The sequence below is a fragment of the Hemitrygon akajei genome, chromosome 25, assembly GCF_048418815.1.
Source record: "Hemitrygon akajei chromosome 25, sHemAka1.3, whole genome shotgun sequence".
In the NCBI taxonomy this organism is placed as follows: Eukaryota; Metazoa; Chordata; class Chondrichthyes; order Myliobatiformes; family Dasyatidae; genus Hemitrygon; species Hemitrygon akajei.
Genome location: NC_133148.1, coordinates 8436197 through 8456176, shown reverse-complemented (window position 1 = coordinate 8456176; position 19980 = coordinate 8436197). Strand labels below are relative to the sequence as shown.

At 42.5% G+C, this 19980-nt stretch overlaps 1 protein-coding gene across 5 annotated transcripts in view; it reads left to right on the top strand.

Annotated features, from left to right (window-relative positions):
* The first annotated feature begins 1437 nt into the window (after positions 1 to 1437).
* Positions 1438 to 19980, top strand: part of LOC140716364 (metastasis-associated protein MTA1-like) — a 172590-nt gene continuing 154047 nt past the window's right edge. For 4 of the 5 annotated variants that reach the window (XM_073029028.1, XM_073029029.1, XM_073029027.1 and 1 more), the window contains exon 1: positions 1438 to 1789. In XM_073029028.1, coding sequence (XP_072885129.1) covers positions 1762 to 1789 — 28 coding nt within the window. In that variant the 5' untranslated portion in view covers positions 1438 to 1761. The remainder of the gene's footprint in view (positions 1790 to 19980) is intronic. The other variant, XM_073029030.1, reaches the window with a different exon arrangement.

Sequence of the window (19980 nt, the reverse complement as noted above, 5' to 3'; positions counted from 1 at the left end):
AGGAGAGTGTCACTAATTTGATCAATCTATCAATAAGTTGACATGGGCACTAAAGGCAAAATGGCCTTACCTACAGTTTGAAAAGGGTGAGAATAAGCAGGTTATTTTTCAGCTGAGGAGACTGTATGTAGCACGTTGCTTTGTGATCAGTTCTGGGTTCCCAGGCATTGTCAATCCTCTATATTAATGAGTGTACTATACCCAGGCCTGTTGCTGATACAAAGCTAGGCGGTAGTGTGGATTGTGAGGAGTATGTAGAGAGGGCATGGGCTTCACAAAAGCACAGACAGGGAAAGAACTGATGGAATATAATGCGAAAGAAAATGTGGGTTATCCACTTCGATAAAGAAAACAGAAAAGTCACTGATTTTTAAAATGGTAAGAGATTGAAAGGTGTTGCTGTTCAGAGTGGCCTGGGCATCTTTCTACAAGGTGACTAATGAAGCTGTTGTGGGAACCAGCGATACTTTGACAGGTATGACAGTAGGAGAAGATTGTCCTTTTGTGGATTAGTGAACTTACTCTGGGCTTCTGGGTGCTTTTGATCTGAATAGTTAGATTGCAATTAGGACCTCAGTACTGGAGATGTTGTCCTGAACAGTGGCCAGTGATATTGGTTCACTTATCGTTCCAGTGAATTTGGAGGGTTTTGATGGGATATTGTTGGCGTTACTTCTCCAGTGCCTAGGGATGCTTGCTGCAAGTGGTCCAGCTCTCATAAAGTATAGGAGGGCAGGGTTATCCCTGTGATCTTCAAACACACAAGATGCTGAGGAGTTCAGCAGGTTAGGTGACTTCTATGGAGGAAAGTGGATAACTGACGATTCAGGTCAACTCTAGTCATGAGTCTGGATGAAGGATGTTGACTCAAAACGACAGGTGTTCAACTTGCTCCACAGATAACACACACAAAATGCTGGTGGAACGCAGCAGGCCAGGCAGCATCTATAGGGAGAAGCACTGTTGACGTTTTGGGCCGAGACCCTTTGTCAGAACTCTGAAACGTCGACAGCGCTTCTCCCTATAGATGCTGCCTGGCCTGCTGCGTTCCACCAGCATTTTGTGTGTGTTGCTTGAATTTCCAGCATCTGCAGATTTCCTCGTGTTTGCTCCACAGATGCTACCTGACGCCCTGAGTCACTCCAGTATTTTCAGTGTTCCTCCAGATGCCAGCAATTGCAGCCTGTTGCGTATTCTGAGATCTTACAACAATAGTTAGGACAAGAAAATTGTCACTGTGGTAGAAAATCATCCTTGAATGGCGAAGAACTGATTGGCCTTCCCCTTTCCCCACCGCCACTTCTCTTTCTGATTTCCATTCGAATTATGGTTGCACAACCATTAATGGGCCATGGGACGACCCAGCTTTAAGGCGGCGGCCGGGTGCCGCCAGGCGGGGTTTCCATGGAGACGGGAAGCGCGCGGCGGGAGAAGCGGCAGAGCGGTGAGGCGGGCGTGCGGCCGAGTGCAGGGCGACGGGGCATCGGGGCATCGTGCTGACAGGCGAGCGGCCCGAGAGGTGGCTGCGCGACCAGGAGTCGAGGCCCAGGCCCAGGCCCAGGCCCCGGGGGCGGAGTCTGACAACAATCCCGACCCTTCCCCCACCCCCTCGCCTGCCCGGAGCCGAGCGCACACGGAGATTGCCGAGCGGGGCGGCGGCGGGGCCTACTCGGCGACACCGAGGAGGCGGAGCGTAGCCGAGCCGGAGTGCCAGGCCGCGGGAGCAGTTCCCTCCTCGCACCGCCCAGGGCACGCAGCAAGATGGCAGCCAACATGTACCGGGTCGGAGGTGGGTGCCGCTGGAGCCGGGGAACGCGAGCGGCCGGGCCTCGGGCTCTCGCACATACACATGCACAGAGACACAGAAGCAGCGGCGCGCAGTGGGTGGCCCGCGCCGAGCGAATGGCGCCGGGCTCTGACCCCGGGGGAGGCAGGCAGGCAGGCAGGCAGGCGTGTGCGAGGGTCGCGGCCTGTAGCTGGGCCCGCGAGTAGAGAGAGGCCTGATTGTCGTATGGAGCGGGGTGAGGTGAGGTGGGAGACGGGCGGGAGCCCGCCTGCTCTCCCCTTTCCCTCAACCCGGGCTTCTGATCCTTTTCACCTGCGGGTTTGCCTCTCGTTTCCCTGGTTCCTGGCGGCCGTGCTCCTCCTCACCCCGGGGCTCTGTTCCTCCCCTCGCCGAGGGGCTGTGCACTTCCCTCCCCCACCCAGCAGCCCCGGGTTGTGGTTTCGCCCCGTCCCCCCCTCCACAAGCGAGCTGGGGGTCTATTCTATGCTCTTCACCCCCTTTCCTTGCCCGCCATTCCTAGGGGCCAGGTTCACCTTCCTTGCTTTCTTTTCCTGGGATCTAACGACCCTATTCCTTTGCATAGCAGCATCCCTTCTGTACCTTGGTCGTGTCCTTTCTCGCCACGCTTCTTTGGAGTATTTCCCACCGTATTTGCATCCTCCACCACCTTAGGCTGAGTTTCTCCCATCCCGAGTTGTGGACAATACTCATCCCAGTGTAGATGCTGCTAAGCGGTGGACTCTCCTACCCTTCCTGGAATACACAGCAACACGTTGTGGAATCTGTGGGTTTCCCCTCACAGTCGGTTAATTGGCGAAGTTGTACCCTGATTAGGCTAGGGTTAGATCCGGGAATGCTGGGCAGGCTGGCTTGAAGGGCCAGAAGGCCTACTCTCAGCTCTACCATAAATAAATAAACTGGTGTCAACTATCATCTGCCAGCTTTTACTTCTCTCCCTCCTCCTCTTTATAGCTACTGCCTTTTCAGTCCAAATGAAGGGTCTCGAGCTGAAACATTGACTGTTTATTCCCCTCCATAGAGACCAGCTGAGTTCCTCCAGATTGTTATGTGTGTTGCTCAAGATTTTCAACGTCTGTGGAATCTCTTGTTTGTTATATTGGGCATATTGTCTTATAACTTGATTTTTGAAGTGATTGAACTTGGTCTTTATTAAAAGTGCCACACTATCACATGTGGGTATCAGTGGATGAAGTATACCAATGCTTTGCTAGTCCTTTGGAAAAGGATCTCTTACTGCAGAACAAAAGATAATCCTCAGAAATTGGCACACTGTGCGTTTGCATTTTTGTATCTAGTTTTTTGCAAGTTCAAATTGCACACCTCTGTGTCCTCAGCCATAACAGAATTCCTCACTATCATGAATGTGAGCTTTATGTAACCATTGATCATTGTTTACTGAAGTATTCATGTTGGTGAATAAGACCGTAGACCATAAGATGTAGGAGGAGTAAGCCGTTCAGCTCATTGAGACTGCCCCCCTATTTCATCATGGCTGTTCCATTTTTCCTCTCAGCCCGTCACCTGCCTTCTCCTGTATCTCCCCATATCCCTTCATGCCCTCACCAGTCAAAGAATCTGTCAACCTCTGCCTTAAAGAAGTGGCCTCCACAGCTGCCTGTGGCAACAAATTCCACAGATTCACCACTCTGGCTGAAGAAATTCCTCCTCATCTCCGTTCTATAAGGACGCCCTCTCTATTCTGAGGCTGTGTCCTCTGGTCTTAGACAACCGTAGGAAACATTCTCTCCACATCCATTCTTTCAAGGCCTTTCACCTTTTGATAGACTTCAGTGAGGTCTCCCCTTGCTCTTGTGAGTACAGACCCAGAGCCATCAAACACTCTTCATGCGACAAGCCATTCAATCCTGGAATCATTTTCATGAACTTCCTTTGAACTTTCTCCAGTTTCAGCACATCCTTTCTAAGATGAATGGCCCAAACCTGCTCACCAGTGCTCTATAAAGTTTCAAAATTACTTCCTTGCTTTTATATTCTAGTCCTCTTGAAATGAATGCTGACATCGTATTTACATTCTGCACAAATTAACCATTAGGGAATCCTGCGCAAGGATTCCCAAGTCCCTTTGCACCTCAGGTTTTTGCATTTTCTATCCATTTAAAAAATAGTCAACCCTTTCATTTCTTCTACCAGAGTGCATGACCATACACTTCCTGACTGTATTCCATCTGCCTATTCTCCTAATCTGTTTAAGCCCTTCTGTAGCATCTCAAAACTATCTGCCTTTCTACCTATCTTCATAGCGCCTGCAAACTTTGCAACAAAGCCATCAATTCCATAATCCAAATTATTGACATGTAACATAAAAATAATTGGTCCCAACACAGACCCCTGAGAAACACCACTAGTCACCGGCAACCAGCCGGAAAAGCCTCCCTTCATTCCCACTCTTTGCCTCCTGCCAATCAGCTACTGCATTATTCATGCTAGAATCTTTCTAGAATCTTTCCATGGGCTCATGTAGCTTGCTAAACAGCCTTGTGTGGCACCTTGTCAAAGGCCTACTGAAAATCCAAGTGCACAAAATCAATCAATTCTCCTTTGTCTATCCTCATTGTTATTTCTTCAACGAATTCCAACAGATTTGTCAGACAAGATTTTCCCCTGGGGAAATAATGCTGATGACAGCGTACTTTGTGCTTCAAGTACCCTGAGGTCTCCAACATCTTCCCAACCACTGAGGTCAGACTAACTGGCCTGTAATTTCCCTTCTCCTGCCTCTCTCCTTTTTGAAGAGTGGAGTGACATTTGCAATTTTCCAGTCTTCCAGAACCATTACAGAATCTAGTGATTCCTGAAAGATCATTACTGATTCCTCTATGATCTCTTCAGGCACCTCTTTCAGAACTCTGGGGTGTACACCATCTGGTCCAGGTGATCTATCTACCTTCAGACCTTTCAGTTTACAAGAACCTTCTCTCTGGTTATGGTAACTTCACACACTTCATGACCCCTGACACATGGAACTTCCACCATACTGCTAGTGTCTTCCACAGTGAAGACTGATGCAAAACATTTCATTCAGTTTGTCTGCCATTTCCTTGCCCCCGTTACTACCTCTCTACCATCATTTTCCAGCAGTCCAATATCCAGTCTTGCCTCTCTTTTACTCTTTATGTATCTGAAGAAATTTTTAGTATGTTTAATATATTGGCTAGCTTACTTTTGTATTCATCGTAACCTTAATGACTTTTTTAGTTGCCTTCTACTGGTTTAAAAAAAATTCCCAAGCCTCTATCTTCCTACTATTTTTTGCTCTGTTATATGCCCTCTCTTTGGCTTTGACTTCTCTTGTTAGCTGGAGTTGTCATCTTTGCTTTAGGATACTTCTTCCTCTTTGGGATGTATATATCCTTCTGAATTGCTTCCAGAAATTCCATTCATTGCTACCCTGTCGTCATCCTTGCCAGTGTTCTTTTCTAATCAATTATGGCCAACTCCTCTCATAACTCTAATTTCCTTTACTCCACTGTAATACTGATACAGATAAGTCTTTAGCTTCTTCTCAAATTTCAGGGTGATTTTCTCCTATTACTTCAGTTCTTGGCCACTGACATAAGAATGCAAATATCTTCTATGTTGTAGTAAGATGTGCCCTCAACCCTTGTATCAAAGGCCAACACTTCACCTTTCTAATTACTTCTGGTATCCCAAATGTTAACTTTTAAGTGAACTTTCCATCTCCCACTATTTAAAAAAAATTCACCTTATAGTTGTTAGTACCAAAACTGAGTGAGTGCATTTCATTAACAATTCTGCTGAGTTATATTGGGAAATGGTCATAAATGATAGACCCAAAGGCTCTTCAAACTCAGTGAGTACAATGACAGTTGGGTGAACTAGAGGGTCTCTTGGTGGCAGTGACCTTTTCAATTAGTATTAGATTTTTTTGGAACTCTTCAAACTTTTAAAATTCTTATTCCAGTAGTCTGCAATGAAGCTGCTTCAATGAACTGTTTATTAGAGAGCAACAAATAATTTGTTGGAGGAACTCAGTAAGTTGAGCGTCATCTGTGGGAGGGAAGGTATTGGCCATGTTTTGGATCAAAACACTGCATCAGGATTTCGGTCTGGTTCATTTTGACTGAGCAAATGAGGCTTGACTCATTGAGTTCTTTCAGGAAATGTTTTTGTGCCAGGTTTCAGCATCTGCAGTCTCTCTAGTGAGCAAGCACGTCAGGACTCGGCTGAAAGCAGCGTAACTTACTATCTTGACAAAATTCTGGACATGAATGTTGCTAGCAAGTTTGACCCTTGGGACCCATCCAAGTTATCCTGGCAAAGAAAGCTTCCTTCTTAAACCACAGTAGCTGTAGAGGTGTCCTGGGAAAGTAATATGGTGTTGGAAAAAATACTGGTATCTCATATGGAGAGTTTTTTTTCATCCAATATACTTGCAACTTGGATCCTTGGAAGTTAAGGTTGCAGGATTGGAAGATGTTGTCATACCTCATGTAAAGAAACCACACTGAAACTGCAGTGTGCTGGCAATTGAAGATATGGTAAGGATGGAGATTAAGGGGAAATTTGTCCAGTGTAGTATCAGACTCTTGGATGTTGCATTGATTCTGATGCATGCATTTGGAGAGTATTCCATTATAACAATCATGGCACTGATCCAAATCTTTCTGCCTCTGGGCAAGAACTGTTTCTTTATCTGAGAAGTTGCAGATAGGGTTATAGTGATCAACCCTATTTTTGAGCTTAATCTCGAGACAAGTTGAGTACTGAAGCAGCCAAAGAGCATTGGCTCTTCATGTGTGGTGGGCCTCAGGTTGCAATATGGAACTCTTGTAGTGACATCCAGGGATGAGATGATTGGTCAACAGCAACCTAAGCCATATTACTTCTGTGCTTGATGTGACCCCAGCTAGTAAATAAATTTCCCCATTTCTCACAGAACAAGAACGCAATGAAATAGCATGACTGGATCAGCTGGTTCCTTAAGCGTGAACTGACATTCAATATGATAATGGAGTTTTATCTCAGGCTTTGTCCTGGTTCCCCATAGCCCTACGTGTGTGTGTGTGTGTGTGTGTGTGTGTGTGTGTGTGTGTGTGTGTGTGTGTGTGTGTATATTATATATGTATGTATATATGATTTTATGTTGCAATAATGTCACTCCTCATTCTTCTAAATTGTAAAGGGTATAAACTCTTCTTCAGGACTGGAAAGAAAGGGGTAAAGATGCCAGAAATCCAATATACAATGTCTCGTCTGGGTAAAGTGATCAAAACTGTTGTGCAGAGGCCTTGTCTATGCCTCATGCATTTGAAACAAAACTTGCCTTTTTTTAAACTCCATCCACTCTGCAATAAAGGTCAATATGCTATTTGCCCTCTTAATTACTTGCCTTCTTGTTTAGCTTGTGAGAACAATCCCCTCATCCCAGGAAATTCCTTGGTGAATTGCTGATTGCCACCAATATGCAAAGTAACACATACAAAATGCTGGTGGAACTCAGCAGGTCAGGCAACATCTACAGAAATGAATAAACAAGTCAACGTTTCAAGCCAAGTCCTTTCTCAGGACTGGAAAGGAAGGGGGAAGATGCCAGAAATCCAATATACAATATCTGTTCTGGGTAAAGTGACCAAAACTGTTGTGCAGAGGCCTTGTCTATGTCTCATGCATTTGAAACAAAGCTTGTGTATTTTTAAACTCTATCCACTCTGCAATAAAAGTCAATATGCCATTTGCCCTCTTAATTACTCGCAGCACTTGTCTGCTACTGTTCTGAGATTCATGCATACGATTACTTAGATCTCTCTGTATTTGGCTTGTCTGTCGCCTTTTCTGTTTAAACACTAATAAATCCATAGGAGCAGAAGCGATCATTGAATCTGCTCCCCTGTCTATCATGGATGATTATATTTTTTTCCCCTTTAGCCCCATTCTCCTGCTTTACCATAACCTTTGATGCCCTTACTGATCGCAATACTATACCCAATGATTCCACAGTTATCTTTGGCAATGAATTCCACAGATTTACCTTCTTCTGGGTAAATAAATCTAATGGGATTTTTTTTATTCTGAGCTATGGCCTCTGGTCCTAGACTCTCCCATTAATGGAAACATTCTTTTCATGTGATAGGGTGGTGAAGAAAGCTTTTGGTATGCTGGCCTTTATAAGTCAGAGCATTGAGTATAGGAGTTGGGATGTAATGTAAAAATTGTACAAGGCATTGGTGAGGCCAAATTTGGAGTATTGTGTACAGTTCTGGTCACTGAATTACATGAAAGATGTCAACAAAATAGAGAGAGTACAGAGGAGATTTACTAGAATGTTACCTGGGTTTCAGCACCTAGGTTACAGGGAAAGGCTGAACAAGTTAGGTCTTTATTCTTTAGAGCGTAGAAGGTTGGGGGTGACTTGATAAAGGTATTTAAAATTATGACGGGGATAGATAGAGTTGACATGGATAAGCTTTTTCCATTGAGAGTAGGGGAGATTAAAACAAGAGGACATGAGAGTTAGGGGGCAAAACTTTAGGGGTAGCATGAGGGGGAATTTCTTTACTCAGAGAGTGGTAGCTGTGTGGAAAGAGCTTCCAGCAGAAGTGGTAGAGGCAGGTTCAATATTGTCATTTAAAGTAAAATTGGATAGGTATATGGACAGGAAAGGAATGGAGGGTTATGGGCTGAGTGCGGGTCAGTGGGATTAGGTGAGAGTAAGCGTTCGGCATAGACTAGAAGGGCTGAGATGGCCTGTTTCCATGCTGTAATTGTTATATGGTTATATGTCCGCTCTATCCAGCCTTTCGGTGTTCAATGGGTTGGAATGAGATACTCCATCGTTTTCATATGCTCCTGTGAGTACAGGCCCAGAGCCATCAAATGTTCATCTCCTTGATATTGTAAACCTTCTCTGAATCTTCTCCAGTGCAGACATTTCATTCGTACGGGCCCTGAAACTGCTCACAGTAATGCATATGTAGTTTGACCAATGTCTTAAAGTCTCAGCATTACATCTTTGCTTTTACATTCTAGTCCTCTCAAAATGAATGCTAACATCGTATTTATCTGGCTCAATCTGCAAGGGAGCAGCCAAGCAACCTTTACTTCCACTTGGTCACAAAGCCATCAATTCCATGAGTAATGTAAAAAGTAGCCATCCCAACGCCATCAGTCAACGGCACCCAACCAGCAACCCCATTATTTCCACTTTGCCTCCTGGCAGTCAGCCAATTTTCTGTCCATGCTGGTATCATTCCTGTAATGTCGTGGGCTCCTTTCTTGTTTAGCAGCCTCATGTACAGCACGTTGTGAAAGGCCTTCTGAAAATCCAAGGAAGCAGCATACTCTGACTGTCTATCCTGCTTGTTATTCCTCAGAATTCGAGCAGGTTTTTTTAGTCAAGCCATTCCCTTTAAGAAACCATGCTGACTTTGGCCTATTTTATCATGTGCTTCCAAGTACTCTGAAGCATCATCCTTAATGGAGTCTTAAATTTTACCAACCATTGAAGTCAAAGTTGCTTTGTGGATCCAGAACTGGTTTGCCCACAGAAGGCAAAAAGTGGTTGTAGACGGGTCATATTCTGCATGGAGGTCCGTGGCCAGTGATGTGCCTCAGGGATCTGTTCTGGCACCCCTACTCTTTGTGATTTTTATAAGTGACCTGGATGAGGAAGTGGAGGGATGGGTTAATAAGTTTGCTGATGACACAAAGGTTGGGGGTGTTGTGGATAGTGTGGAGGGTTGTCAGAGGTTACAGCGGGACATTGATATGATGCAGAACTGGGCTAAGACGTGCAGATGGAGTTCAACCCAGATAAGTGTGAAGTGGTTCATTTTGGTAGGTCAAATATGATGGCAGAATATAGTATTAATGGTAAGACTCTTGGCAGTGTGGAGGATCAGAGGGATCTTGGGGTTTGAGTCCATAGGACACTCAAAGTAGCTGCGCAGGTTGACTCTGTGGTTAAGAAGGCATACCGTGTATTGGCCTTCATTAATCGTGGAATTGAATTTAGGAGCCGAGGTAATGTTGCAGCTATATAGGACCCTGGTCAGACCCCAGTTGGAGTACTGTGCTCAGTTCTGATCGCCTCACTACAGGAAGGATGTGGAAACCATAGAAAGCGTGCAGAGGAGATTTCCAGGGATGTTGCCTGGATTGAGGAGCATTCCTTATGAAAACCGGATGAGTGAACTCGACCTTTTCTTCTTGGAACGACGGAGGATGAGAGGTGCCAAGTTCACTCAATCTATTCTCATAAGGTATGCCCTCCAATCCAAGCACCAGCCTTGTAAATATACTCTGCTCTCTTTCTTTAGTATCCACATCCTTCTTGTAGTGAGGTGACCAGAACTTAACACGGTACTTTGAGTGGGGTCTGACTATCTGTAACATTACTCATGGAATTGCTCTTTCTAATTGAGATACATTTCTGCTGAGTGTTATTAATTAGCTATTTAAACACCTACAAGAGGTTATTCACTAACCTGTCTCTTGGCTTATTAACCCAGCCCCAAAAACATGATCTTTATAGCATTGTATGTGAGTTGTCAGGTTTTTGACATAGGATGTTCACCCTCAAACTGTATCTAAAGTTCTACCATAGCTTTATTTCATAGACAACATCTTGTGTTTAAGACACAAGATTTTTAAAAATTAATTCTTCTCCATTAGACATGATGAAATCTAAAATGACCTCTTCCCAAATCCTGTAGCATACTGCTTTAAAAAGCCATTCTTAACACATTCTGAAAGTTCTTAAGAACAACAAACCCTTGCCAGTTTGGTTTATCCAATCAATATGCATTTTGAATTCTCCCATCATTATTGCAGTTCCCCTCATGCATGGCTTTGGTATTCTTCCAATATACTGGCCTTTAGATTACCTTCGCCTCTCTTCTTTCACTTGCTGTTCAGCTTTTTCATCCAAACCAATTTCACTGCATCTACATCAGAACTCAACACCCCTCTTGATGTCTGCTGTTATGAAAATGTTACCCCGTCTTCCTTTCAATTTTGGCTTATTGTGTTGAAAAATTTACAATTTGATATATTGAATACCTGGTGCTGCTGAACACCCGGAAAACAATAGCTGTTCGATCAGACTTGCATGACTATTTCTGCTGTTAACTCATCTGTCTTGTTGAAAATGCTTTGTATATTCAAATGAAGAGATCAGAGCTTTAGACAAGATTTAACTTCTGTTATATAACTTTGTCTATATTTTTTGTTCTTTTCAGTTAAGCTTTGTTGGTCATTCTCACCTTGTTCAGCGCCCTGTCACTGGAGCGATCTCCCATTCTGATTAGTTTAAAGCTCTGTCTACCAGGTGTTTACCTTTAAAACAGCTACTTAAAAAAAACACAATTTTTTTTCCTTTTCACCACGTTGCTGTAAATTCATTTTGGGAGCAGTTTTCTAGCTGTCAGCTTGGCCAAAAAGGGTGGCTATCTGATGAACCCAATAGCATTCACCTCTGCATGTGTTGGATTGAGGTTGAAAATGTAAAGGAAAAACTCATTTAAAATGTCCCGGCTCTATAAATAGAAGTACAATTTCTAGGGTCCACAGTATATGTACTTAAGTAGTTAAAGACAAAAATGTGCAAAATCTATAGTGTGTCAAGCTATTCTGTTGACTTCAGTTAAATGTGGAAGCACAATAGGAATGGCCGCCTAGTTTCAGCTGGCCACTTTTGATTCAGCCTGAAGTTTTCTGTGCATTTCATTAAACTGCCTGATTAGCTGAATACAGTTGAGAATTCTTCTTTTATAGCCCTGGTGAGACTTGGAGACTGGACTGAACATTTTTTTATGCTTCTGTTCTGAATCAAGGTGAGGGCAGAGGATTCAGAATAGAATGTTGCCAGGATTTGGCCCATGGATCCTGTAGGAAGACTTGGATGTAGTGTGAAAATGTTAAACTGTTTATGCTTTGGTGTGTTTGCCAGAGGTTGTGGTAGTGTTCCATTTAAATTTTCTGATGCAAAGTATTAATTCATTGTACTGGTGTCGCTGTGTATTTTTAAAAAAATCTTGTTTTTTCTGGTATTTCTCTGATCATCCATACTTGTTCTTCACGGTTTTGCAATATATGCATGTGTTTGAGGGTCGGCACAACATTGTGGGCCGAAGGGCCTGTAATGTGCTGTACTATTCTATGTTCTATGATGTTCCTTGTTTTTTTTTACTGACCATGGTGATGAGGGTGCAAATCCACTTCTGGCTTTCCAAGATAAAGATTTTACTAAGGGTCTAAGCTACCCAAAGTGTGCTTGACAGGACCCCATGTATATGCATGTATATAATTGCTCATACTGGATATTGTGTATGTGGAATTTGTACATTCTCTCTTTGGCTCAGACCACATGTTATGAGTAACTAATGCAGAAAACCAGGTAATTGCAAAGGGTTCACAAACTTTTTCTTGAAACTGTATTTCTTTTGTAACTCCCAACAACTTGCCTGTTTAAATGTAAAGGAGAGAGGAAAAGTTCTCGTTGAATTTAACAATTTGAGAAGCATAGATGTGGGTTTTGTTCCTATCAGCGCCTTGTGGCGCATCGGGCGGCAACCTTGCTGTTTGCTTAGCGTTTGTTTTTTACGAGGCAGAGTTACTAGCTCAATGATCAACCCAGCATGGATGGAAAGTGTGCAAGGAGCCGGCTGGATTTGAACCCGGGATCACTCTCCTCGAAGTCTTGTGCGTTTGGCACTACACCACTGGCTAGCAGATAAATACGGTAGACGCCAACTATCTTTTCCCCAGAGTAGAAATGTCGAGTATTAGAGGGCACAGCTTTAAGGTGTGAAGGGGTTAAGTTTAAAAATTGTGTTATTTATCTCATGTACATCAACATATAGTGATTTGTGTCAACAACCAACGCAGTTCGAGGATACTGCTGATGGCAACATGCAAGTGTCTCCATGCTTCTGGCACCAATTCAGCATGCCCATGATTTACTAACTCTAACCTGTACATCTTTGAAACTAGAGTACCCAGAGGAAACGCTCTGGTTGCTGACCCATGCAGTCATGAGGAAAACAAGTAAATGCCTTACAGTGGTGTGAATTAAACCCCAAACAAGAGAAAATCTGCAGATGCTGGAAATTTGAGCAACACACGTGAAATGCTGGAGGAACTCAGCAGGCCAGGAAAAAAGCACAGTCGATGTTTTGGGCCGAAATGACTAAATCAGTTAAATTGCTTGAATTGCTCTGAAATTAATAACGGGAGGTTCTAAACCCGAAGAATTGCGGAATATTTTACTAAAAATGCATATTGATAGAGCATTCTAATGGAATAAAAGAACTGTGGAAGAGTGGAGGGACCAGGAATCCTGAAGTAGAAAAATATATACTGGACAGTTTTTCTAAGGATTAGTTAGAACTGTCATTGTTGCCTTGCCTTAGATTCCTTTTCATGGATTCATGCTGTGATATCTCTGAAAGTACCTTTTCAAATGAACACAAAGTTTCTTCCCTATCCTCTTGGGCATTATTCACTTGGAGATTTTTTTGTATCTGGAAGGAGCTATGCAAGCGAATGTTGTAGAATCCACATATTGATGTTTAGAAAGGAAGGTGAACATGTGCAATGCACCTTTGAAATCCTGAAGTCATCTACATTTAGCTGTGGCCTCTTCAAGATTCAAGATTGCTTATTGTCATTCTTCAGTGTAAAGGAGAACAAAATGATAACCCCGGACTTATTTATTGAGATAGTGTGGAATAGGCCTCTTCAGCCCTTCGAGCTGCGCTGCCCAGCAACCCCTGATTTAGCCCTGGTTTTATTACGGGACAATTTACAATGACCACTTAACCTATTAGCTGGTATGTCTTTGGACTGTGGGAGGAAACCGGAGCACCCGGACATGGGGTGGATGTACAGACCCAATGGAGTTAATTGGAATTGCACTCCAAACTACCACGCCCCGAACTGGAGTAGAGTCACGCTAACTGTTAAGCTACTGTGGCGCCGTCTTGTAGACCATTTGAACATAGAACCATATCAAGTAGCAGTGACCATTAACCTGTTTGCTTTCCTGATTGGGGTGGAAGGAGGAACGTTGGAGATCATTGATTTAGCAGATTTGGATATACATTAATGTTTCATCATCTTCACTATAAGTGCAGCTAGGCCAATATTGTATGAAAGAGTCAGACTTCCTATTTCTCCTAATGGAGTTTAAATTCATGAGTATGGATTCTTGTTTTGAGCTGTCGTAGCTTCTGATCAAGTCATACAATGTGTATTTATTACCTATGCAATACCAGCTTGCTCATAATAATCTGCAATTGATACACCATCACTGGAAATTCCAGTTATTGTTTCAGTGAGCTCTGTGAGATTGTTGGTAGGCTATAATTGCACAGAAATGACCTATTCTCTGGTACCTAATCAAGTGGCTTTTTTTCTCTTGTTAGCATAGGCAGATCAATTCAGGGAATTTGAATTGACTGACATTGCAGCTGACTCTGTCTTGTTCACATCAGTATTCATAGGCATCCACTGTTAGAAATGATCAGCAACAGCTTTAGTTATTTTCCTTAAATCTAAAGCTTAAGCCTTGCTTTCATCCAGCTTCTGACTTCTAATTGGCGGGTCTTACAGATACAGTTGATGTGGAGTTGGTCTTTAGTTTTACTCAGACTTTACAGTTGTGTCAGCTTGAGTCTGAGTGTATGTGTGAATGTTGATGATGGCTGTGTGAAGATGTGACTCTAACAAAGCAGGTGTAAGGCGTTCCTTCCCTTTGCTAGCCTGCAGGTCACCCTTGGGCAAGGTGTAGCATCTGCTTAGTCCCCCTGATCAGGGTCATTTGAAGCCATGAGAGCAGGTGGTGGATGATCATATCACGCCTTGGTTATGCAACTGCTGACACCAGGCGGACAATCTCTGAAGAGTATTGATGGCTGGGGTCACCTCTACCAAAAGAAGGCAATGGCAAATCACTCCTGTAGAAACATTTGACAAGAACAATCATGGTCATGGAAAGATAATGAACAAATGTTGTCTTTAAAATTGAGTACTGATACTTTCCTTTAAACATTATCTCCCTCCGTGATTATTTGTGAGAACATTGACAAGGCAACTTACTCCTTGTTTCTTTTCAGTCTCCCTGCCTTGCCAAATAATACTCCAATTGTTTCTATTTCTTCGAACTTTTGAACTGGTAGATGAAGTGTACAGATGTTACCTGCTGATTTTCTTCACTTTTCAGCAATGTGGCAGGTATTGCTGGTTTCTCCTGTGTTTGATGCATTAGTATTGGGACAGACTTGCATTATATGCAAAGAACCCTCTTAAAAATATTAATTCCAGCTCTTTTTAATCACACTGCAAGTTGCTGCACAACTGCACCCCAATGAAAACGTAATCTGAGTTTGAGAGCTCAGCTGCTCCAAGGGTGAGTACTGCCTTTGCAGTATGTGTGTATACAAAGCTAAGCAAGGAGTTAAACACCACCTCAAATATCACCTGAGCAGCAAGCTTTCTTCAGGGTTCTTTAAATGAGGAAAAACTTGTTAAACTGAGAAAAGTTAAGTAAAATATATATTAGGTTCAATACAAAATTGTTGCACACCTATATACTATTGATTAATACGATTGTTGGTTGAACATGGCAAAACACTCAGGCCAGGTAGACCAGAGTGAACTCATGGTGCAACTGCAGCTTAATAAGCGATAAACATAAAACTTCTTTCAAAGTACGTGAACTAAATGTTTATCAATATTAAGAAAGCTTAAGACTCATTGCTGTTTCAAGGGCAAATAAAGAGTGGATGGAGATAGTTGTCTTTCTACTGTGAGTGCTAAAGGTCGAAATCCAAAGTAATCTGCGCAGGAAATTATTTAAAAAAAAAAAAAGCGCTTACAGGTAAGAAGTGACATTCGTGCAAAACGAACAGCATTTCTAGAAGCCAGAACTCTCCCCTCCTGACATCTATAAGATGTCAAACTTAACTACTGAAACTAAAAGTCAAATTATTGTTTTATCACATCTTTGACAAAAGATAAGTCTCAGAGACTAGTCTTACACTGTCTTACTGTACAGTCTTTAACTGTTCTCACTTTAAAATTGTCATTCTTAATGACATACTTGTGGTTATGCTTAATAAGCAGACTGGTGATGTGTTGCTCACCCTAAATGATGATTGGGTGAGGTACCTATTAAGAAGGCACAATTCACTTCATATGTCCTCGAAATCACTGTAGCCCCTCAAAGTTAAAAAAGAGATAGAGTTCACACAGGTAACTTTGGATTGGAAAAGGTTCTTGCTTTGTGATGCACTGCACTTCCTCTGCATACACCTGTCTTTGAACAAGAAGGATTTTACCTTTGCCCAATTTTAATGCTCTGTGCTGAGAGGTTGTTCACAGATGTGCCAAACACTACTTACAAATTTGTTAACCTACAATCTTCTCTTCAATATAGATACTATTCTCACAGGGTCTGAAATGATTTGGGTGCCCATTCTCCAGCACCTTGGTCTGAAATACACTGACAGTGGGTGACAAGCAGACTTTACCCACTACGACCCAACCTAGGTCTAGTCATTAGGCATAAAGTGCATTGTGCTGTTTGCGTACCTTATGTGCATGGATGGTGTCTCTGCCAAAAAACAGTAGAATCTCAACAGAAAGGTCAGGTGGGAGAATCTTGTTAGCTATGTCCTTAAGATATGAATGACCACGTGCAGTTTCAGGAGTTCAGGTTTCATCCCTGTTGGGAATATGATTGCAAACAATGAGGGTTGGCGAGGGCAAGCCGACTTCCCCTCTTTTTGGTTCCACGACAAATCCATTTGCTCTTACAGCAGCTACTGATGTTCCAGAGCATATTTTTATAGTGTGAGGAAGTAACTACATCTGATGAATGCTCAGCTGACTCCCCACCATGCTCTGCTGGGGGTGTGCTAGAACCGGTAGTAGCCCAAGGTGATGGCCCTGAATTTACAGCTGTATCTTGGTCTAATTTTTCTGAAGTGTTCGTAGGTTCTTGGTTCAGTTTCCTGGAGATCACTAGTGCTTGCTACACCCTGTGTCCATCTATGTTCTACAATAAATTGTTACTGTTTCTCCTGTTTCTGCTACTCTCTCCAGATTCACCACCACTCTATAGATGATTATCTTGTTCACCTTCGGACTGACTCTGCCTCAGGGCTTTTCTGGCCAGTCTCAGCATTTCGAACTATTGTCTAGTGGTGATTTATCATCACAGCCTGATGCAGTGAGTGAGGGCTGTACAGTTGTTTTGCAGTAACTTCTGTTATGACGTGAGCCACTGATGCATTAGTCGGCCCTTGCCTTCCCTCATTGAGTGGTGTACACCCACGTGTTTCCAAGTTGGCTGGCTTTGGACACTTCTCAATTTGTTCCTTAAATGAGGATTTATCTTTCTTTGTGTTTGAATCTGAAGCAGAGAATGCAGTTCAGGAGGAGGACAATGTAAAAATTTGGTATGAAGCATGGTATCTTTGTATACTGCTTTGATTCTATCCTTGTGTGAACAACAATGTTGTATTAGAGGGCTTGCACTGGTGGTCGGTTCTTGAATAACCTTCCCAGAGAAACGACCACCACTGCCTTGTCAGCTGCTGCTCATACACCTTTGTCTTTGCTAAGGCAGCTTCAGCTTCACGTGCGCTCAATAAAGGCTCTGATTGAGCGTTCTCCATGTCTATATGAGCTTTCTCCATTGGCATTGAAACTGCATGCTTGGCATGCACTCCTCTCATTCTTGCTGATTCAGCTCATGCAACAGCTACGCTAGTTGTGGTTTTGCTTGAGTGTCACAAAGACGTGATCACTGTGCCACATTCTGATCTGACTTCCTGGGCATGGCAATTGACATTGCTCAGAATGGAAGCTGACATTGCAGTTCAAGGTGTTCAGACACATGTCTAGTCAGCGAGTGATGCCTTTGAAGATGAGTTATCTTATCGCTGTACTGTCCTTGCAGTGCAAGTGTACAAAGCTAGGCAAGGAATTACACATTCTTAAATCACCTGAGCCGCAAGCTTTCTTTAGGGTTTTTAATGAGGCAAAGCTTATGAAACTGCAGAAAGTTAAGCAAAATATGTATTAGTCAATACAGAATTGTCATGCACCTGAATATACTATTGGTATTTCTCATGATCGATGTATGTAATACACACATGCAATATTCTTTTACTATGCAGTGTAGTGAAGGCTCGTGGCATTATGGTAGCTGGTTAGCGATAAACATAATACTTCCTTCAAAGTATATCTGCTAAATATGAGGCCTGACTACTGTCTTAAACCTCAGTATTATCTCCTTGCTTTTATATCCTATTCCCCTTGAAATAAATGCCAGCATTCCATTTGCCTCCTTTAACTTCTCTTGTCAGCCATGGTTGCCTACCTCTGCCATATGAGAACAACTTCTTTGGGACAAGCTATCCTGCATTGTATCCATGGAAGAGCAATGCTGTCAATACCGTAATGATCCATTGGTGCTCTCTTTTTCTGGAAATATATTTGTAGCACTTAGTTAATATTTGGAACAATTGGGAAATATGTTTCTCTTTCAACAGCTTGTGATGCTGCCTCTGAGATCCTGGCAGAGACGTCTAACAAAATAGTGGTTTGAAAGGATCTTTGGTTTTATGTATAAGAACTGTTGTTGCCATTGGGTTGTTAATGAACACCTCCTGATCACTGACCTGGCCACATAACCTTTTAAGAATCTGATGTGCTGTAACGAGCCTATCTTGTGAGTGTTAAAATGCTTTTTAGAGAACTGAGGAATTCATTTCCTCGTGCTGTGCAAGTTGGACTCTAGTTTTCGTGGTGAAATAAAAGTTAGTGACAACAAGCATGAGGATTTGAGCTTTATTTGAACTTAAGCAGTCTGGGGACTTCAACAGTTGCAGTCAGGTTGGAAGGAGTTAAAGAAATGGCTGTAGGAGGTACATCCTTTTCATTTTTTTGTCAAGAAAAAAAAGATGAGTGTTAAAGAATGAACCTGACCTGTTGTGTTCTCTCCAAAGAGTAAATGCTGAAGTGAATGGGATTAATTTATATTAATAATTAATATTAGCACTTGTAGAGAATTGGTGAAGGCACAGAGCAGGGATAAAAAGAGCAGTAATAAAATGTTCCATTTTAGTGTGGCTGAATCATAATATGGAACATTGGGATCTAGACTGTGTATGGTTTTTATTAATGATGTTAGTGCAAAGAGTGCATAATTTGTCTAACTTTGATAAAATTGAGGGGAGGGCAAAGGGCCTGCAGAGAAGGAAGTGGATTATGAGTAGGCACTACTGTGGTAAAGGGATTAGAATGTGGGATGATATGAGGTGTTTCATTTTACCTAAAAGGATAGTAAAACATCTGCAAAAGATAAAAGTAGAAAAGAAGAAAGCACATCGGCATGAGGGTCTTTGACCTGAAATTTAAACTTTGTTTCCTCAGATGTGGCTTGATGTATTTTCAGAATTTGTTGACTTTATATTGCCAACATTGCATTCTTGATCTTCATGTACAAAAAGATCCAGATCTGGTTTAGGAAATGCAGAAACTTAACAGGAAATACAAAAGTAGATTGGAGGATTGCAAGATAGTTGGAGTACAGAAATAAGGAAGTCCTGCTGCATATTAGGTTTATCTAGGCAGGCAGACTAGATGGGCTGAGTTTGCTTTCCTTAAAGCAGAGGAGGCCTAGAGAGGATCTGATTGAGATATCCAAAATTGTGGCGTAAGTAGGTTGGACAGTTTAAAATAAAGTTTCCTTTCCAAAAGATTTGTATTTAAAGGAAGGGGTAGGAGGTTTTGAGAGAATTGGAGGAAGAATTTTGTTTTTAGTCCAGTGTGGTTGAAATCTAGAATACGTTGCCACAGTAGTTAATAAGTAGTTGGATGAGCATTTGAAATGCAATGGCTGGGAAGTCTCTGGACTGAAAAAAAGAAAGGAGATTAGTCTTTGATAACTGGCATGGATACATTGGCTGAAGGGCCTTGTTCATTGCTGTGTTGACTTTGATTCTGAGGTACATAGTTTTGACATGAGGGTGTCTGTTGGTCAGGGTTGACCATGGATATGGCTATCTATGTGATATGCAAGCCAGAGCTGTCGTGGATTTAATATTCGAGTAATATTGTAAATATATTTCTTAAGTATTCTTTATTGTTTACATAATGCATTGCGGGTCATGTGTAAAGGTCTG